We start from the raw sequence: 18,458 nt of genomic DNA on the forward strand, positions 1-18,458 counted from the left end.
GGATTCCAGAGCACAGCTGTCTAGTGTAGCATCAGTATGCCTGTCTTTGGGCGGGTACAGCGTGTGTAGACTGTGTGTACTGTGTTAATGTCAAGGCAGAAAATGAAACTAATCCAAAGAAAACAAAGGTTTTGTCTTAGGAGAGCAAGTAAAGAGAAGGAATACTGACAATCTTTAAGGGCGGACATGGATCAATATTGGCCCAGCGATCACTCGCTAGCATAAGCTAAAGGAGGAAGAGGCATTCACCACCGATGGCGACTAAGCTCTTATGCCGTTGGATTACTAGTAAGTAGTTTTACGACAGTAGTCGAAGAAAGTACTGTTTCCCAACCATAGAGGGAGCCCAAGAGCAAGTCCTACATGTTGATATTTCCCCGTGCAGTTAGTAGAGATGAACACAAACGTGACACCAAATGAATAAAAAATTCTCCTCCGCTTATGAGTAAATCATTTACTGTTTCCTAACAAGTTTACTGTACCAACTTAAAAGTTGATAGTATGTCAGTGTTGTTTTCACAGAGTTATTGCAGGTTCAAGGATTGTAGCTTAAAAGGCCAATTGTCCTCTCTGGTTTAAACAAACTACTTTGGCATGGAGCTTTAGCCTGGATTTCAAATGTAAGCTGCTCTCTCTTAGCGATCGCATCATGAGACTAAATCAAACAACAACTGGACAGCGCAAGGTTGTGGTGAGAAAAGAACAAACAGTACCAACTAGCTGACAATCAGATCTTAGAAGCAATTAGTGGTAATGACCTTGATAATCAGACTGATCATTAGCCTCACTCACCTCAGTTATTCCAGATTCATTTTTGTTTAACCTTTCTGTCCATCTTCTTTTCCACCGATGCTGTCATTATAGTGGAAACCTATGATTACGGGATCATTATAATCAAATGAAAAGGTTAATGAAGGACAGACTCATTTGGTTTCCTTCTCAGTGACATCACTGTTAGTAATGTATTTCATAATGTTTATCATTTGCTTTATTTTTTTGGATAAAACTCTCCATCATCCACGAGATCGAGCCTCTGCAAACCTGCTGTCTCTGTACTGAGAGAGAAAACCCTTTCACAGACTTGGGCAGCATAATAAACGTGTCCAGAGATATTTCTGCTCACTGTTTGGTATCCATGCGTTTGCATAATAACACCCATCCAGCATTCACCTCTATAGCATTTTGGATTTGACTGTGAGTTTTTCTTTAGTTAATGTCTAGACTCCAATTCTCTCTATGTAAGAGAAGTGGCTTTGATGTATTACTGAACATTTAAGGGTGAGTATGAAAATGTTATCGTTTTATTTCATTCTGATTTTGCAGAAAATAAAAGTCAGACTGTTGGTTCGGCTCTCTCACTGTCCTTGTTGAATCCTTATTGATCTGTCCCTGCATGTTTCATAACGTTAACCTGAGCTACATCAAACAACTTTACCCCGCCAGCTCCCTATTAAGAGAGATTGTCTCCAATCGAGCTTGTGTTTGAACCGAGCCACTCATCGGAGAATTTACGCGGAAATCTGGAAGAACACAAACCTCTGAGGATGAAGAAGGGTCATTTACGCAACCATGGCAACAAAAATGTCTAACGAAAAGACGTTCGGGACCTTCTGTTGGTAAAGGACGATGCAGAAATTGTCAAACAAGTTAAAGGAACGTCGTAAAACTTGGCTGTTAACAACCAAATTATGAACCCGCTCCATTACTTCACTGCAATCCATGGCATGTGCTGCCTCCTTTGTCACAAATGCACTAGTATTTTCCGAGGCCTGTAAACAGATTTTGAAGAGTAAAATTGGTTTGTTGTTTTTGTTGCTTCAGCTTTACCTGGTAGCCCCTGATCTCTCCATAGCCAATCAAGATCTGACATTATGAACATATACGTTAAAAGAGCTGAGCACTGGCATATTGCTACAAACACACACACTTACAGTTGGTCTATTGTGCTATGAATGCCTATCTGGACATCATGTCATTGTTTTCCATCTGCAGTGACATTTTGATGTCATTATGATTCAATAAAGCAGATGGGGGGAGGGTCGTTGACTGAAAACTCATCTTTTCAAATATGTCACGTTAACATATCTCCTTTGTTGTCATCCAGTTTTTTCCCTAAAAATCCTGTTTCTCTTTTCCATCCTCTTTTTTCACTGCTTTTACCTACTTGTAGTATGTGAAAATTGTCACAATCCTTATATAATATCAAACTCTCTGCTGAAAATGTAGATGATGGATGAAGAAGAGTGTAGTACATAGTGTTAAGGAGATTGGATTATCAGGATGGATGGAGGGTTTGAGGGCAGGGTGGTGGAGCTGGTGCAGTGAAGGTTGTAGGAGGGATTGATGAAGGGAAGTGAGAGATGAGGAGGAGGGCAGGAGAGGCGGTGATAGCGGTACAGAGCGACACTGTACCACAGTAGGAGTGGTGGAGGTGACAGATTGTGGTTCCTGTCTGCTGCTGGGAAGATGCCTGCGGGTTTGGACCAGACACAGCCAGAGGCCTTGTTTGAGCCAAGTCAGTGACAAGCCTGCTGTGTAATAATGTAATAAGCTGTATTTAATTCTGATGAGAATATCAGTACATACGTATATACTGTAGACAGGGAAAACTCCTTCAGATGACCTTGAATTATTTACCTCATTGATCATATTTACCACCATTATTATCATTATCATATTCTATAACTTTAGCTGTAGTTGTTTCTACTTGGTATATCAACTGCCATATCATGTATTCACATTACTATACAGTAGGTGTTATTATGGTTACTGTTACTTTTGTGGTTGCTTGCATCTCTAGGATTGTCTGTCTGTCTGTGTTTGTCTGGCTGTCGGTCAAGACAGATGTCCGTCCCACCAACATAGGTGGGGATAGATGAATTATCCAATCAGCAACTAGTATTTTCGCCTCTTCCCAAAAGATCTCCAACCGAGAGTTCCCAGATGGATATGCAAAGCAAATGCAAATTATGTGAATCAATTCATCTGGTGGAGTCAGGTTATAAATAATAACTACAGCATACTAATAATTATTATTATTAAAGATAAATAGAATGGTAGCTGTCCTGTGAATACCTCTATGTTTCGTTTTTCAGTACAATGTTAACATAACGTTACCTAGCTGATCAGTCTTTATAGTTTTGTTTGAGTAAATGTGTCACTGGCAGTGTGACTTGTTGCTGCTCATGGGGGAATTGTTGGGTCTACGTAAATCAAGTCAAAGAATGTGGTCTTTAGCTACTCTAACTGTAAAGTGTCTTGAGATAACTTTTGTCATGATTTGGCACTGTAAATAAAACTGAACTGAATTAGCGTGTGGTTTTAGATTGAGTATCTGACTGCAACATTTCTGAAGTCTGACTCAAGACTTCACTGTTAGCTCACTAAGCTGCAAAGCTCATTGAAAACCTGAGCAGCAGTTTGAATTGATTTCATGAAGAGTCAGTATAATCTCTCCCTCTCTATCTGGATATCTCTCTCTCTCTTTCCCTGTCTTTGTCCTGGTCCCACTCTTCTTGCCTTCTCCCACTCTGAATGCACAACAAATCTCTCCTTCATTCTCTCTATCCATCACTTTGCTCTCCCTTGGCAGCTGATTAGCGTCCGTCCACCCTAATCTTCCCCGCATGGCGGAGAAATAGCCTCCTGACTTTTGTGTTTACACCCTTCACTTGTGTGGGTAGAGAGACAGATGCAGGCAAAGATGAGTGCATATATACAATTAATACACACTCTTGTTAGGCATTTCGATATTGGGCCCAATTTGGCCTTAAATACCATCTCACCGCCATGTGATTGGATTTAAGGGACTGAGGTGCTGTCTTAATCATGACTAGTAAAACCCTGGAATACAATTATTGACAAACACAGACAAACAGATCAGTTCAATTCAATACGATTCAATATGTTGGCATGGAAACCAAAAGTTAACTTTGCCAAAGTTTGCCAGTTCTTTATAACAAAGGGAACAGAGTCTGGCTTGGTCTGACTTTGCTGTAAGGCACGTGCGTCAGCAGCTGTTGGCTGTATGGATACAAACAGAGAAAGAGAAAACACTGAAAACACTGCCAATACAAGATAGAACCTAATTAACATAGACAATTAACATGAAGTACAAATGGACTACCAGGTGCTTTGACTCTACAATTCAATTATTGCTTCTTACTGGCAACAGACTCAGTGAAGGTCAAGCTTGTGGCATAATTATGGAATACTATGCAACAGCACTGAGCATTATTAAGGGACAAAGGGCTCTCTTTAAAAGGTTAACCATGCCGTCTGTGGTAGTGTTTAATAAGCATGGTAAAAGAAGGCAGCGTTTGTCTAATTAAAGGAACTGTAAGGGCACCAAACATGAGGGAAATGTGACTCTGATGGAGATAATTACTGTGGAGCACTGGATCTGTCTAAGCTCACAGTACAGGAAACAAACGTCTTAGTGATCCAGTCATCATGACACTTGGACTTACAGTTTTTCAATACTGAACTTTCTCTGCATAGTAAATAAATCAGAAAATAAATGAATGTTCTAGCATGGCTGTAGGCTCTTAGTCTTATTATTTATTTATTAATTTATTTATTATGTCTTCACTTTGTCTAATATATAGACATGGAGCAAATACGTGCTAATAAAACTCAAGGTGTATTTATCTTTTTTAATGTCTCTTCATACCACACACTGTGTCTCTCTAAAATCCTCCAAATACAAAAATACAAAATAAAATGTGCCTTTCACTGATGCTGATGTCCTTGGCATTGATGTTAAATTGCAGTAAAATTTCTCTAGACTCCAAGGCACTCAATAAAAATAGCACTGAAGTTGTTTAGCTGCCAACTTGGAAGTCCCGGATAAAAGACTTTCCAACCTGAAAATGTGACAAAAACGGCAAAAATCCAAGAACTGAATCACCTCTTCTCCGGGCAAAAAGCGTCACCTTTAAGCCACATCCATTTGTAACAGTTCCACGCTCCCTGCTGGCAAAGAGACAAGTGATGGCTAAACCTTTCAGCTTTGTCGGAAGAGGTAATTGGAAGGGAATTAAACGAAGCATCAGATGGCATAGGACAAAAGGATTTGTGGGTGAAGTCGGATCGAGGTGAAGGTGAGAGCGGGAAGTGGATCTGGCTGTACAAGATAACCGTCAGAGACACGGTTACACATTCATGTCTTAGGATACAATGACTAAAGATTAAACTGAGTGTCTTACTTTTCCACATGCACACAAACTCAGGCGTATATACAGTACACAGGGTAGGTGTGCACTCTGAAATCTGATCAACCATTCTTGGGCTGGGAAATGACCTCGGGCAGATCATTTTCACTTGGCTAAGACAAAGGACACAGGACCTTCAGACGTCGGTGGAAACTTGATTCATAATTTATTTGCCATATATCAAATCAGTGATCACTTAAGACCACAGTGAATGGGGGCAGCTGTAATGACTGCTGCCTTTAGTACAGCACAACAGCTGCCTATGAGTGAATTATGACTGGCCTGGAAGAGGCGTTAATGGTAAAGATTTCCACAGTTTAAAAAATTCATGAAGAAATGGAAAAGCTATGAATGGCGCATGGGGAGGAGGGCGGAGGGTAAACAGTTGTGATCAATGCTCGCTCTTTGGCGAGCTAAATTTAGCCCTGCCTTACGCTCCGTCCCGCAAGCCTGGCTTATCAGTATCATTTATCAAAATCTGTGACAGGCTGGACATCACAGCTGCAGTAAAAAGGGCCTTTCTGGCTGCTCGGGAGGCATGAAATCACCTGGTGAGGGCGGGGATAACGCAGATGAATAAACTCTGAGTGGAAATATTAATCTTAGGCAAACATCTGTCCTTAGAGAGGAGGAGAGCCAAAGCTATTGCTGCTGACTCATTCTTTCTGTCCCCCTCCTCACTGCTTCATCACACATCCACCCTCTTTGATCAGCTCCATTTGTTTTTGTCTGTTTTTTATTTTACTGTTTTTTTTATGTGATACGGCCTGGTAATATGCTTTCATGTTTCAGTACACTCTTTACTGGGGTGAGGGCACACCTTGGAGACCTTTTTTTTTATTATTATGATAACATTCTTCTTGCTGTAGTTGGTATGGTCATAACTTGACAAAGGGGGTAGTCATCCAGCAAGATTCAAAACAGAGTGACAATCAGCTGTTTTATGCTCCCACATAAAAGGTTACCATGATGCATCAAGTCTTGTGTGTCTAAAAACAGCTTCCTTAAGCAGAGAAGGTAATAAACCCAGATTTGCACGTGCGCACACGCACGAGAGTCACTGTCATTGACAAGTAAATTATTTTCTGCAAATGTTTTTTGAATTTCATTTTGAAACAGACTTTTTCTTGGCACCAACAAATAGTATTTCAATCTAGAGTGATAAAGTGAGAGTAGAAGCTACTGAAAACCTTGGAGCAATAAAAAAATGCATACAACATTTTGGTCCCAATAACCATTATGTTTATGAACAGGTGTGACGCAAATTCCACATATCAATAGATGACAAATAGATTACGCAACCAGAGGACCACCTATGTCAGATGAGAGTGAAACCCTAAATTATTCAGGTGGACCAAAGCTTGACAGGGTCCCAGAACACATGAGGGATCATTATTATGGATGATGCTGTGAAAAATCTCTGAATGTATAGCTGTGATAGACATGTTGGATCAGGATGGACTTTCCTTTAATGCACCACTCAAAAAACTAAAGCCACGTTTTTATGGTTTGTTTGACATGAGACAGTACTTTCAGTATTAACATAGGCATGATATTCACATGGCCAGTGACAATAATCCATGTAACAATTAAGTTTCCTCCCAAAAAAGAAAAAAATCAGGAAAAGTAATTCTATAATATATAAATGTAACTTTTGGAGACAGATTTACATGTACATTGTGTTTAAACTGGCTGGGATTTTGACTCTGGCCATTTTGTAGAAAAAAGCATTATACAGCTAAACCTATAGAGCTAGAATAACTTACTAATGTATAATACGAGTTATAACCCATGTGTCACCTGTTAGTCTCATCCATCCTGAAGACCAACAGTGATCTACTGGAGCACTTTCAGATGATGAAAGACCCTGAAAGTGAAATAGTAATAGTAGTATTTGCTGAAAGAACAACTTAACTGAGTGAGTGGCTGATGTTTTTCTATCAGCAGTTTGTTGAGCCCAGACTGAATGAAAATACTATACTCATACTGTACACACTGTTGTTTAGACAGGATGGCCCTCCTCCATCTCTCCTCTGCCTACTGCCTATATTTCTCCTCGCTAGAGGCGAGTGAGTGCTCCTAATCAGCAATCATTTGAAAGGTCATGAGTGAGGCGACTGTGGGAGTTTGCTGTAAGCGAACAGTTTGTCTCCGGTCGAATGGTGTACTGAGCTGGCACTTTCTGAGCTGTAGTTTAACTAGATTGGCTTGAGACACTGCAACACCTTTTTTTTCTTCCCTTGTGATTTTGTAATGACCGTTTTTGAAATGGGAGGACCATTATTTTGATGCTCTCATCACATTTTCATGTTTCAATTATTGTTAAAGGCCTTTTTCACAGACCCGGATTCTTCTTAGTCCTGGTAATGCATGACTTACTGGGACACTTAAATAGAACTGAGCCATCGTTAATGTTATTTGTAGCACCTGCGCATTTCCTTCTATGACAAAATGTTTGCTGAAAAAAGGCCTGATCCCGATCTTTGAAATTGCTAAAATGAGTTACATACGCTAATATTTGGTGTTAATGCTTTCAATTGAGTGGGGTCAGCCCTATGTTCCACTGGTTGCATACACCTCTGCCTTCACTGATTTAATTCTGCATTTTGTCAGGGTTAGGGGTTACGGTTAAGGGGCAGTGTTAGGGTCTACAAAGGCCTATTTGCCTTGGAATTACGCACTGAAAAGCCAGGAATATCTGAAACTTTTTTTAACACAAGATAAGATATTAGAAAAAAGAAAAAAAGATTAACTTTATTGTCCTTCAAGTGGGAAATTGTCTTGGGCACTTCACCCATGCTGCAGCGATGAAAATCAACAAACACAACATGATACAGATAATATACAGCAAATATTAAAATAACCCTAATGGTGTGTAATACACAACATGGTGCCACACACGATCTAAACACATTTCTGATGATCAAATAAATAAATATCCATGAAGTGACAAAAACTCTTAAATAAATTAATAATAAATATGAATAGACTATCGTCATCAACATCAAGTGCAACAGTAGCCTTGAAAAAAACGTGAACCCGGGCCTATTCTGGCTTTTATCTGCCACTATTTAGAAGCTTAATGGACATAGGAATAGATGAGTTTTTGAATCGGTTTAATCTAGAAAGAGGAACTCTAAACCTCCTACCAGAGGGCAGCAGCTCATACTCTGTGTGCAGAATGTGACTCACGTCTTTAACGATACTATTGGCATGTCTCAAAGTAGCCTGTTCATAAAGACTCTGCATGGATAACTGCTCCTTGACACTAATAATTTTCCATGCAGTATAAATCAATCGGAACTTTTCGTTTTTATACATACGGAACATGGGACCCGGGGAACAAAGGGACGCTCCCAATTGAGCAGGCACGTCCATATATTACAGCTTAAAGGTAAGCGCTATATCCCCTTAAAGCAATAGTTCTGACGGCTTGGGAAATACACTTATTGGCTTTCTTGCCGAGAGGTAGATGAGTGAAGATCGGTAAGCTACTCGGTCATTCGCATGTATGTGTGCTTAAAGTGAAGCTACTGCTAGCCAGCCGATGAGCTTAGCACAGGGGGGAGAAGAAGTGGTTAACAGCTAGTCTCGTTCAGTTCAGAGGGGGGAAAAAAAAATCACCAGTAACTCTGAAACTCACTACTAAACATGTCATATATTGTTTGTTCTATTTATATAAAATCCTAAGTGTGAAATGATCTTATGCTCAGATAAACTAACTGTCTCCTCGCTGTAGCTTCATATCAATGTATGTTTCTTACAGACCTGATAGTATCAATCTTCATTCATCTAACTCGTTGGCTGCAGTGAAGCTGCTGTGTTTGTCTGACCAACCTAAAACCTTGACATCATACTCAGACTTTGTTGACATTGCATTTTCCAGAGTGCTCTAAACTTGAATAAACAAAATGCCTACATTACTGTGTGCAGAGATGCTGGAACAGATGGCTCAAGCCAAATTTAATCAGGCGTCCTACTGTCAGCAACCACATCGTTGTCTCCCTCAGTCCAGATACAACAGTGTCCATCTGATCCCTGCAACCACACAGCATCTGCTGAGGCATTCTGGTCTGTGTGTCATTGTGTGTGGGTATCTATATTTATGTTTATGTGTCCTCATATTTGTTTAGCATTGCTCATGCATGAGAGTACAGCATATCTATACAGTATGTGCAATATGCCCATAAGTGTGCATACAAGTGCATATGTTCCTCCCTGCTCTTCAAGATAAAAACCTTATTGTATCACCAGCAGGGCCCAAGATGCAGATTACTACAGAGGCATTCAAATCTCCAAATAATGACAGTCCATACAGGATTAGAAACAGTCAAACGGAAAAAAGAGACAGTAAAGTGAAAGAGCGACAGGTGAGTTAAGAGGAAAGGATATGATGCGTGAGAAAGGGAGCTAAGACTGAAATAACAAGAGCAGTCGATGAGTGAAACAGTGTTTCAGAACAGCAATCACTTACAGTAATGAGTTTAATGAATTTACAACACCGTAAAAACATCATTACTGTCCCAAGCTCATCCCTAAACACAGCACCCCATTCACATTTCTAAGCAGAGTCTACAGGCAGTCTTTCAGCCACCAGGGCGAAAAAGACCCTCTAATGACCCTCAGTTCTGCTTCTCATTATTCCTGCTCCTTCATGTGGCAAGCCTGGCCTGCTGCTCAGCAGGTCATCCGTCATGTGCTAATGTCATATGAGTGCTACAATATCTGACACTGTACAAGTACTACAGATCCCTATTTGTACAGATATTCATGTTCCTCAGACTATGTATGTAATTTATAGCTTTCATTCTCATCCCAAACCAGAGTTCTTAAAATTCGCTCTGGCTTAAATTGGGTTCACACTAATTTCCAAGATATACAGTGGAGATCAAAATTAGAGAACAAAGTATTAATTCTTGATTTATTTTGAAATATTATTTTTTTCTGTTCAGAATTTGATAGAATATCCACTGTGGCTATACTTCTGCTGTACTAGCATGTTTTTTTTTTTAAACAACCAAGACATTTCAAGAAAAACTTTTATTTTGTAAAAAAAAAGAAAAGAAAAAGGGTTGAGGGATCCTCTTGCTTTTCCTCCTCACGTATGTGGATTTGGGGGAATATTTCAACAACTATTGGATGGAATGATATTGACAATCATGGCCCCCACAGGATGAATCACTTTGGTGATCCTTGAAGGTTTCATCTTGTGCCATTATTGGCTCAAATTATTAATTTTAGTTAATCGCCAAATACCAGCTGTTCTTTTGTGTTCAGTGCTAATTAGCAAATGTCAACGTTAAACTCAGATGGTGATCGTGGTAATCATTACACTTGCTAAACATTAGCATGTTACAGCTTTCTTTTTTTCCCCACTATATTATGACTCTTGCATCATATTCTAAAAGATATCATATCATCATGTCAGTACAGAAAAACACAATACAAGTACTTAATCATATCATATATTAGTCTGGTGAAGATTGTTTACACAGACTTGTGACTCACACCACTATGACTTTAGCATTTGATTTTGCTTTTGAATAGTTTCTATTTTTATTCTATTCCTATTTTAGTTAATGTACCACTTTTCCAGCCTCTTGCCTTCACAATCTCACCCTGGTGAGCATTGATTCACTCAAGCAGGTGCCCAACAACTGCTTTGTTACAGGTGAGAGAGGATTGCAAATGAGAGCACTTCCAACAGCCTCGCCACTGGCCCGGCAAGACCCCTGGTGATGGTACATGCAATACAAATTCAACATTACTTCCCGCACCCTCACCTGACGGAAGCTTGTCAATTCTCAATTTTTGCCTTGCAAGACACTGTAATATAGCTTTTCTACATACAGACAAATCACACATGATCTCAGGCATCTGATATGCTGCAACAGTTTCCAAACACTTTCCTTGAACCTGGTGGCAAACTGAGAGGTGTGATGTTGGCACCCACAAGTGAGCCTCTCACCTCCCACCATCGGCTCGAAAAGTCAAAGTCACTCTTGTGTACCTCTGCCGAAAATCAATGTGTGTTCTCCTTTACAGAAGAAAACATTTTACAGTAGAGGGTAGACACGAGTGCAAGAGGTAAAAGAAAAGAGGAATACAACCTCTCCAGCCATCTTGCTCTAATCTTTTGCTTTACTCTAACTTAGCTATTTGAGCTGTACAATATGAGGGTAATATGTGATAAATAATCATAAATATCATAAAATAAATATCACAATATTACCTTCAATACATAAAACATAATGGTGCCCCCCGTTCTGCTGCTTCCAGTATATTGCTAAAATACAAGGAACAGCAACAGTATGTTCAATTAGATTTAATTTTATTTACAGTTCCAAATCATGACAAAAGTCATCTCCAGACACTTTACATTTATAGTAGGTCAAGACCACATTCTATGACTTGTGCTTTATGTAACCCAGGTCCCACGTAGTTAAAAATAAAGCTAGAGTAGTTAATAAATGAGACTGGGCCTGGGGTCGTTGTAGGATAAAATAACTTTTTTATGTTACTTTTTAAATGTTTACCCTTAATAAGGTTTGCTATTTTAATAATTACCCCATCAACTGTACTTTAAATTCAGAAATCCCTTCACAGGTATATATTAACACAAGAATAAGAGTTGAATGTATTTAAGAATAAAAAATAAAATGCACAATTGTTCAAGGTAGGAATAAAGAGGGTTTCACTAACAAACCTCAGTTTCTTCTTTTTGGGTTTTACACCTTTCCTTTTTCTTAACATAAAAACTAATGGTTAGATAATCTTAAAATTAAAAACCTTCAGTACCTTTAAGTTACCTTCAATACAGTTTTATTTAATTTACAACGACTCAAAACTCAATAGTTTACCTCTGGGCCCACACACTTTCATATGAAACACGTTAGATGAGATGCATGTGTAGAATAGTACTCACGAATCTAAGGTTTTATTAGTTGGGGTAGAAGGGGAATGGGGACTGAGTCTCACGATGATAATGGCAATGGCATTGGCAGTCACAACCCAAACACACGCGAGGGCAATGGCGCGGAAGCAAAGTCAGGGCCATCGGTTGGAAAACGTGTCTCTTTCTCTACAACGTCCGTCTCCTTAAAGCATATTGCATATTGTCCGAATTGAACAACAATAACAAATGCTATCTCATGTCGAATTAGCATTAGCTTTGCTTTATTTCAGAAATATCCCAATGTCCAATATACTGCACATTAGCACCGAATGCTAGTGCTAGCTAGCACGTCGCTAACACGTGTTACACATCCAGTCTCTTTTCACTATAACAGTTAGATATAGCACAAAATACAGGCATACATATCATATTCACCCCTTGCAGGGCACACGGAAGTTTATATCAGGACCATGAGTAGTGGACATCTCCACACACCCTCTCTTAGCTCTCTGGTTTTCTCTCTCTTTTTTTCTCTGGTCTTTTTTCCTCATCTTCTGTGCTCACCTACTCTCACACTAACTTGTCCACTGGTCCCGCCCCTTACACAGTGACTTTACTCTGATTGGCTCGCGTATACAAGTCTAAACACGGCTTCTTCCTCTCTCATTTTTTTTTCTCAAATTGTTTTTTTTAAGTAATAAGAACACAAAAGACCCCATTATAAAGAAGTATCAAAGAGTGATGGTTTTTATTTTAAAGTGCTCTGTTGATATCATTATGACGATAAAACAGTATTTATTGTGCAGTCCTAACAGCTATACAGCTAAATATCTAACCTAACCCTTCATGCATCTATGAATTAGGATCGGAGCGCGCAGTAAGGACGCAAGAAGCTGAGAGCAAAGAAGACAGATAAAGCCGGAGCCTGGCGAGGGGCAGTGTGGTTGGAAGGCACAGACCCATTAGCATTGTTATGCTTAATGGTGAGCTCATTCAAGCCAAGAGAGGAGCAGAAAGAGGCTGAAAAAGTGAGGCGACAGAGACATAATCATTGCTGATTTACACCTGCTGTTAGGAGCCACGTCTTCCCTCTGATTAGTCTACTTCAGAGATAACCCCCTGAGCACTGATTACATGCTTACAGAACCAGACACCTGCACACCAAGCAACAACTACAACCCTGCTTACCATTCTTGCATGAAGAGCTCTTGATTTGAGACCAATTCGTGTTTCCAGCTAAGCGAGAACACTGCCCTTAACACTGGTAGCCGATAGCCCATAGAACACCAAGCTGGAGTGTCATGCATGCCATATGGGATCACTGCTGAGTCCAACTGTCTGTTCAGCTATAAAGCTAGACTGTGTAGATTGCCATAAATATGCTCAACAATTTTGTGCCAAACCCTTGACTTGAGGACTTCAAGCTGCATATACAAAAAGAGTGGTGACTCCAGTCTAGCTGGTGATATTACAGTTCAGGTTTGTGCTTTCTAGGAGGTTCCACAGGTTCAACTTTTACACCCTATAAAAAATGTAAATGCAACGTCATGTACCATGGTTTAAATGTTTTAAGACTGGGGCAGTGGAGGCTGGGGGATGGGTACGTGAGTATGTAAGACATTAACTAGAAAATGCTTTTTGTGCGGAAATACATGGAAATGCTTTAATGCTGAAGCTACAGTGAAAAACAGCTTAATATTTGTAAAAATATTTGTACAAAAACCTGAATATTTGAAAAGAATATTAAAAAGCTGAATATGTGCAAAAGTATGAAAAAGCTGAATATTTGAAGAGAATATTAAAACAGCTGAATATGTGCAAAAGGCAGCTCTCTGAGAGCCAATCAGAGGCCAGCTCTGTGAGAGCCAATCAGAGGCCAGCTCCCCCATACAATGACTCGAACCAGCGACCCTACGGTTCCCAGCCAAGTTCTGTTAGGACTGACCTTTTGACCTAATAACGCAGCTGAGACAAATCATAGGTTGCCATGGAGATCAGTTCATATGTAGGTCAAACGAAAGCATTGGTCTCTGTACTGTAATGCATAAAAACATGCTTTGAAACAACTCTTTCTCACAGAACAACTATGACTTGTATCGTTAAAATTTCTTCACTTTGAGTATTATGAGGGTTTTGTGTGGAAAAAGTTAAAAATTACTGATAAATCGTAGTTTTAAAATCATTACGTTATCTCTCTCCGATCGTCCGGTTGATCACATTTTAACATTGGAGTCAGCATGAAGTCAATGCCTGCTCTCATTGAGCCACAAGTCCTAGTGCTACAATGAGCACATTTTCTGAAAGAAGACAAGAATGCCTACAAATTTGAGATCAAAAGTATATCGCAAAGTAAAGGTAGTGGAAGCTAGAGAAGATTTAGTCAGAAAGAAACCCACACCTTAACGCCAGAGAGGGGGAGAGATCTAAGAGATTCTCTACCGGCGCAATACACATTCATTATAAACTCCGATCAGGTCTAAAGAAAAACATAAAACATAAACCGTGATTATAGGAAAACTGTAAAAGATATCAAAAAACTGAATAAGAATGAAATAGTTCAAAGTCTTGCAGTACGTTAGGAGTTAGAATGAACTCTGTAGGTGGAAGTATGTGGGACTAGATCTCCAATGGTTTGCATTATTTAAAAAAATGTGAAAAAGAGCTGAATATATGAAAAAGTCTGAAAAAGAAGTTGAAGATGAGCATAAAGCAGCTAAAGGAGCTGAACATTTTGATAGTTGAAAGGAAGAAGAATAATGATAAATATTTGGATAACATAGGTTGGAAATGCTAAAAGCATGCACTTCCATTGTCTACATCTGTCAGTCTTTCCGTTACGTTGATGCAAGTTATCACGAACATTTGTTGGGTCGATTGCCATGAAACTTGGCACACACATTCATGTTCCCCTTAAGATAGATTGTTGTAAAGTTTCAGATTCTTAGCTTTTCAGCTATTATCAGGACAACATTTTTATTTGTCCAATTATGACCCAATACCTGTAACTGACCCCTCAGCCTCAACTGTGCTTTGTATTTGGTGCTAATAAAGAAAATATGAGCATGCTAACAACCTAAACTAATATTGTGACCATGCTAAACATTATACCCGCTTGAGTCGAGTGCACCGTGTCTGACTTCACCGAAAGGAAGCATTTGGGCAGTATTGAATGTAGGTCACCCACGTTTCCCTTCAGTAATTGTTGTTATCATCATTACTCACTGATGTATTTAAGAGCTGAAGAAATCAGACATCTAGGCTGGGGTTGAGAGGTTTGTAAGCAGGCAACAAAAAAAGATAAAAAGAAAAGAAGAAAAAATGAAAGATAACAAAATTTAGTCCAATGTAATGTTTAATTTGAACTCTACCAGTACTTTGTGGCAGATTTACTTTCTATATCCTGGAAAATTAAATAAAAATCTGTAAATGGTAAGGGCCACTATTCAAGTATCTGTGCATGCATACACATCCAGGTTCTTCTCCCAAAGTGCATTTTGACCTACAATTATCTTCTGCCCTACTTCAGTCTGTCCCAGGTGATCCAGCCAGAACCATCACAGTGCATCTGAAGCAGGTGCTTCTGATGCCCTTCATCATTTATCACCTCTGTCCTTCATAGTGCGCCCCTGAAGTTTGATCTGCACATCTCCCGTGATGCCGTTTATTTTTACTGTCTTTTGCATTTATCAACGTCTGGATTTTCCCATCTAACTTCTTGCCCACATGAATACAACCAAAGGCTGTTGGAAATAAAGATATAGTGACATTTAAACAGAAAGTTAAAACAAATCAGTCACAGCAGGACACAAAAACACACACAACGCTTCCTCACTTTTCACCATCTGTCCCATTTATTTTTCTGACTGACTCGGAGGTTATGGCACCTGTTATACAGTACATACCGTGCTGCTGCCGATGATGAGGTGTCTGTCAGAGGCCTGTGCTCTCTCAGCAGCTTGGCATCCATTAGCGCTTTATGAGTAACTCTCTGCCTCAGCAGTCCCCGGCCCATGCAAGTGTTTGCCTTTTCATTTTCCTCTCCCTCTCTCTCTAACCTGAGTCCCCTCGGGACAACCAGCACCGGGATCTGATGATAGAGTGCTGCAATTAAATGTCGTAATCACCCCGATACTGGAGGCACATGTTAGTGGAGTGGAGCAACAAAGTGTGCCCCTATGTGGTGGGGAGGAAAAAGGCTTTAGAGATGCAAGGGGTGGCTCTTTTTGTTTTATCACGTCGGTTTAAGACAATATAAACTGAGATTTAATGATCCCATAGCGAAAAGTAGTGATGCCTGAAATCAACAAAATAGAAACTTGAAAAAGCAGAATGAATTTAGCAAATATGTGAGTTACTCAACTGAAAGGTTTTAACACCAGAAAATATGAATGTAGATCCCAGAATTATTATTTCCTTCCAGGCATAAGCTCATCAAATATGACTCTATATCCTGTTACTGTGTTATTTCTCACTTAAAATGTTTTCAGAAACATATTTTAATGTACTGTTTTCCACTAAGCCAGCACTGCTGTTTTGCTGCTGTGAATGGTTATAGGTCACGTTTCATGGCTCCGATTGGTTGTAGGTCTACCCATCTGCGTCTAGAAGTGTTACAAAAGTAATATGTATATGTGATTATTCTGGTGATGCCTGGCTAAGAAGGATGCAGACAACAAATGAAGTTGAAAAGAATATTAAACCTGATACAGACACCACTGCGTATCAACAGAACTCAGTTATAAACAAACAAAGCCAACCAAAAGCAACAATTAAATTAGATTCACCACTCTTTCTGAAGCTTCCCAAGCATCTCCTGTTATTCGGCAAACATAATACACCAAAGACCATGTGACCAAGTATAATTTTAATTCTATCCAAGTATTGACCCTTCTTCTTACTAACAACAATGTTTCTCATTTACATGAAATGGACAGAAATTAAGTATTCTCACAGCCTCTCACAGAACTTCATCTGAATTGACACTATTTTTGTGGGTTTTGCAGGGCTCTACCAGGAGGGACAATAGAGTGACACTCAACTCTTCCCTGTTTGGGAGACAAAGACAGAGATCTGCATTCTGCACTTTTAGCCAAAGGTGGTAGCCACTCACTACATATCAGTCAAAAAACTCAAATTAAAAGGTTAAAAAAAACACGGAGCACTATATGTATTAACAAAATTTCAATCAAAAAAGTGCAAACTCATAACATTTGTTATATGACAGGGTTAGATAACGATATGTTGATGTGAAATACAAATTTGGTGGAGGTAAGGATTAAGTCTTTTAATCCTGAATAAATCTTTTAATGGGGATATAAAAATATATCCCTTTTAAAGTATCAGAATTGCATTAAAGGATTGAGCTGTTTTTTTTTTTATATGCAGTTTGAACAAGTGTTACAGGCCTGGAATACTGTAGCTTGGTTTGAGGCATTTCTTGATCCATGATTTTCCTCAACCCTTGTCACCGTGTGTGAATTATGGGTGTGACTTTCAATTATTACTTCCCTTTCTTTGAGGTATTTGGGGCACAGAATGTCCTGGGAAATACAGCCTGTCACACCGTAAACAGGATAATACGATCATACTGTACCTCTGCATGAAGGTGTGGCCATGGCTAGCCGTAACAAAACAAGTTAGCTTAGCATTGGCTCAAATGTTACAGAGTGGTTGTGTTGTTGTTGTTATGTTACATCATTTATTTGGAAAAAAGACATCTGTGTAAGTACTTGTATCATCTGGCTAAGGTGAAAAGGTGACACAATTGTAGCTACCAAAAAACATGGCACACTTTGGTTGCAGTGATAATATAATGTTGGAAATACACCTACAACATGCTACTGACAAAAGAAAGTGTAGTTCTTACTGCTCAGTGAAGCTCCGCAGCACAGAAAATAGTGATGACAGCATCTTCAGTCAGAGTCTCCGCCTACGTTCCTAAAGTATTAGTCCAGCTTCTTCACCTGAAATACAGAAAGATAGCTGAATGGGTAAAATAGCTTATACAAACCTGTGTCTGTACTTAAGGTACACACACACACACACACGCACACGCACACGCACACGCTATAATCAGTGTCAAAAGGTAGGGACAGATGGCTGCCTATCCTTGAGGCCATCTTTGTCCGGCAGTTTTCCTCCGCATCATCTGGCAGGTGTTTAGAGATGTAAGCAATTCAAAAGCACAGCAGTGTGTCTTCACCTCTCCCCCGCACACTGTACAGACACACATAAGTGAGCGTCTGTACAGAAGAAAGTAAGGCATGAACAAACACACAGCTATCAAGAAGGAGTGCGCCGACATGATACATCTCGGGTGATGACACAGAACCCGCTTGTTGTGTTTGATA

The 18,458-nt window shown here is 39.5% G+C and overlaps 1 protein-coding gene across 1 annotated transcript in view; it reads right to left on the reverse strand.

The window, feature by feature from the left end:
• The window catches only part of sphkap (SPHK1 interactor, AKAP domain containing), a gene marked incomplete at both ends in the record, with an annotated part of 50,070 nt that extends 32,052 nt beyond the window's left edge, over positions 1-18,018 (reverse strand). The window contains one exon of the mRNA XM_083914426.1: positions 17,975-18,018. Within this exon, the coding sequence (XP_083770552.1) occupies positions 17,975-18,018 (44 nt within the window). The remainder of the gene's footprint in view (positions 1-17,974) is intronic.
• Between the last annotated feature and the right edge of the window lie 440 nt (positions 18,019-18,458).

The sequence above is a fragment of the Echiichthys vipera genome (assembly GCF_963691815.1).
Source record: "Echiichthys vipera genome assembly, chromosome: 5".
NCBI classification, from domain to species: domain Eukaryota; kingdom Metazoa; phylum Chordata; class Actinopteri; order Perciformes; family Trachinidae; genus Echiichthys; species Echiichthys vipera.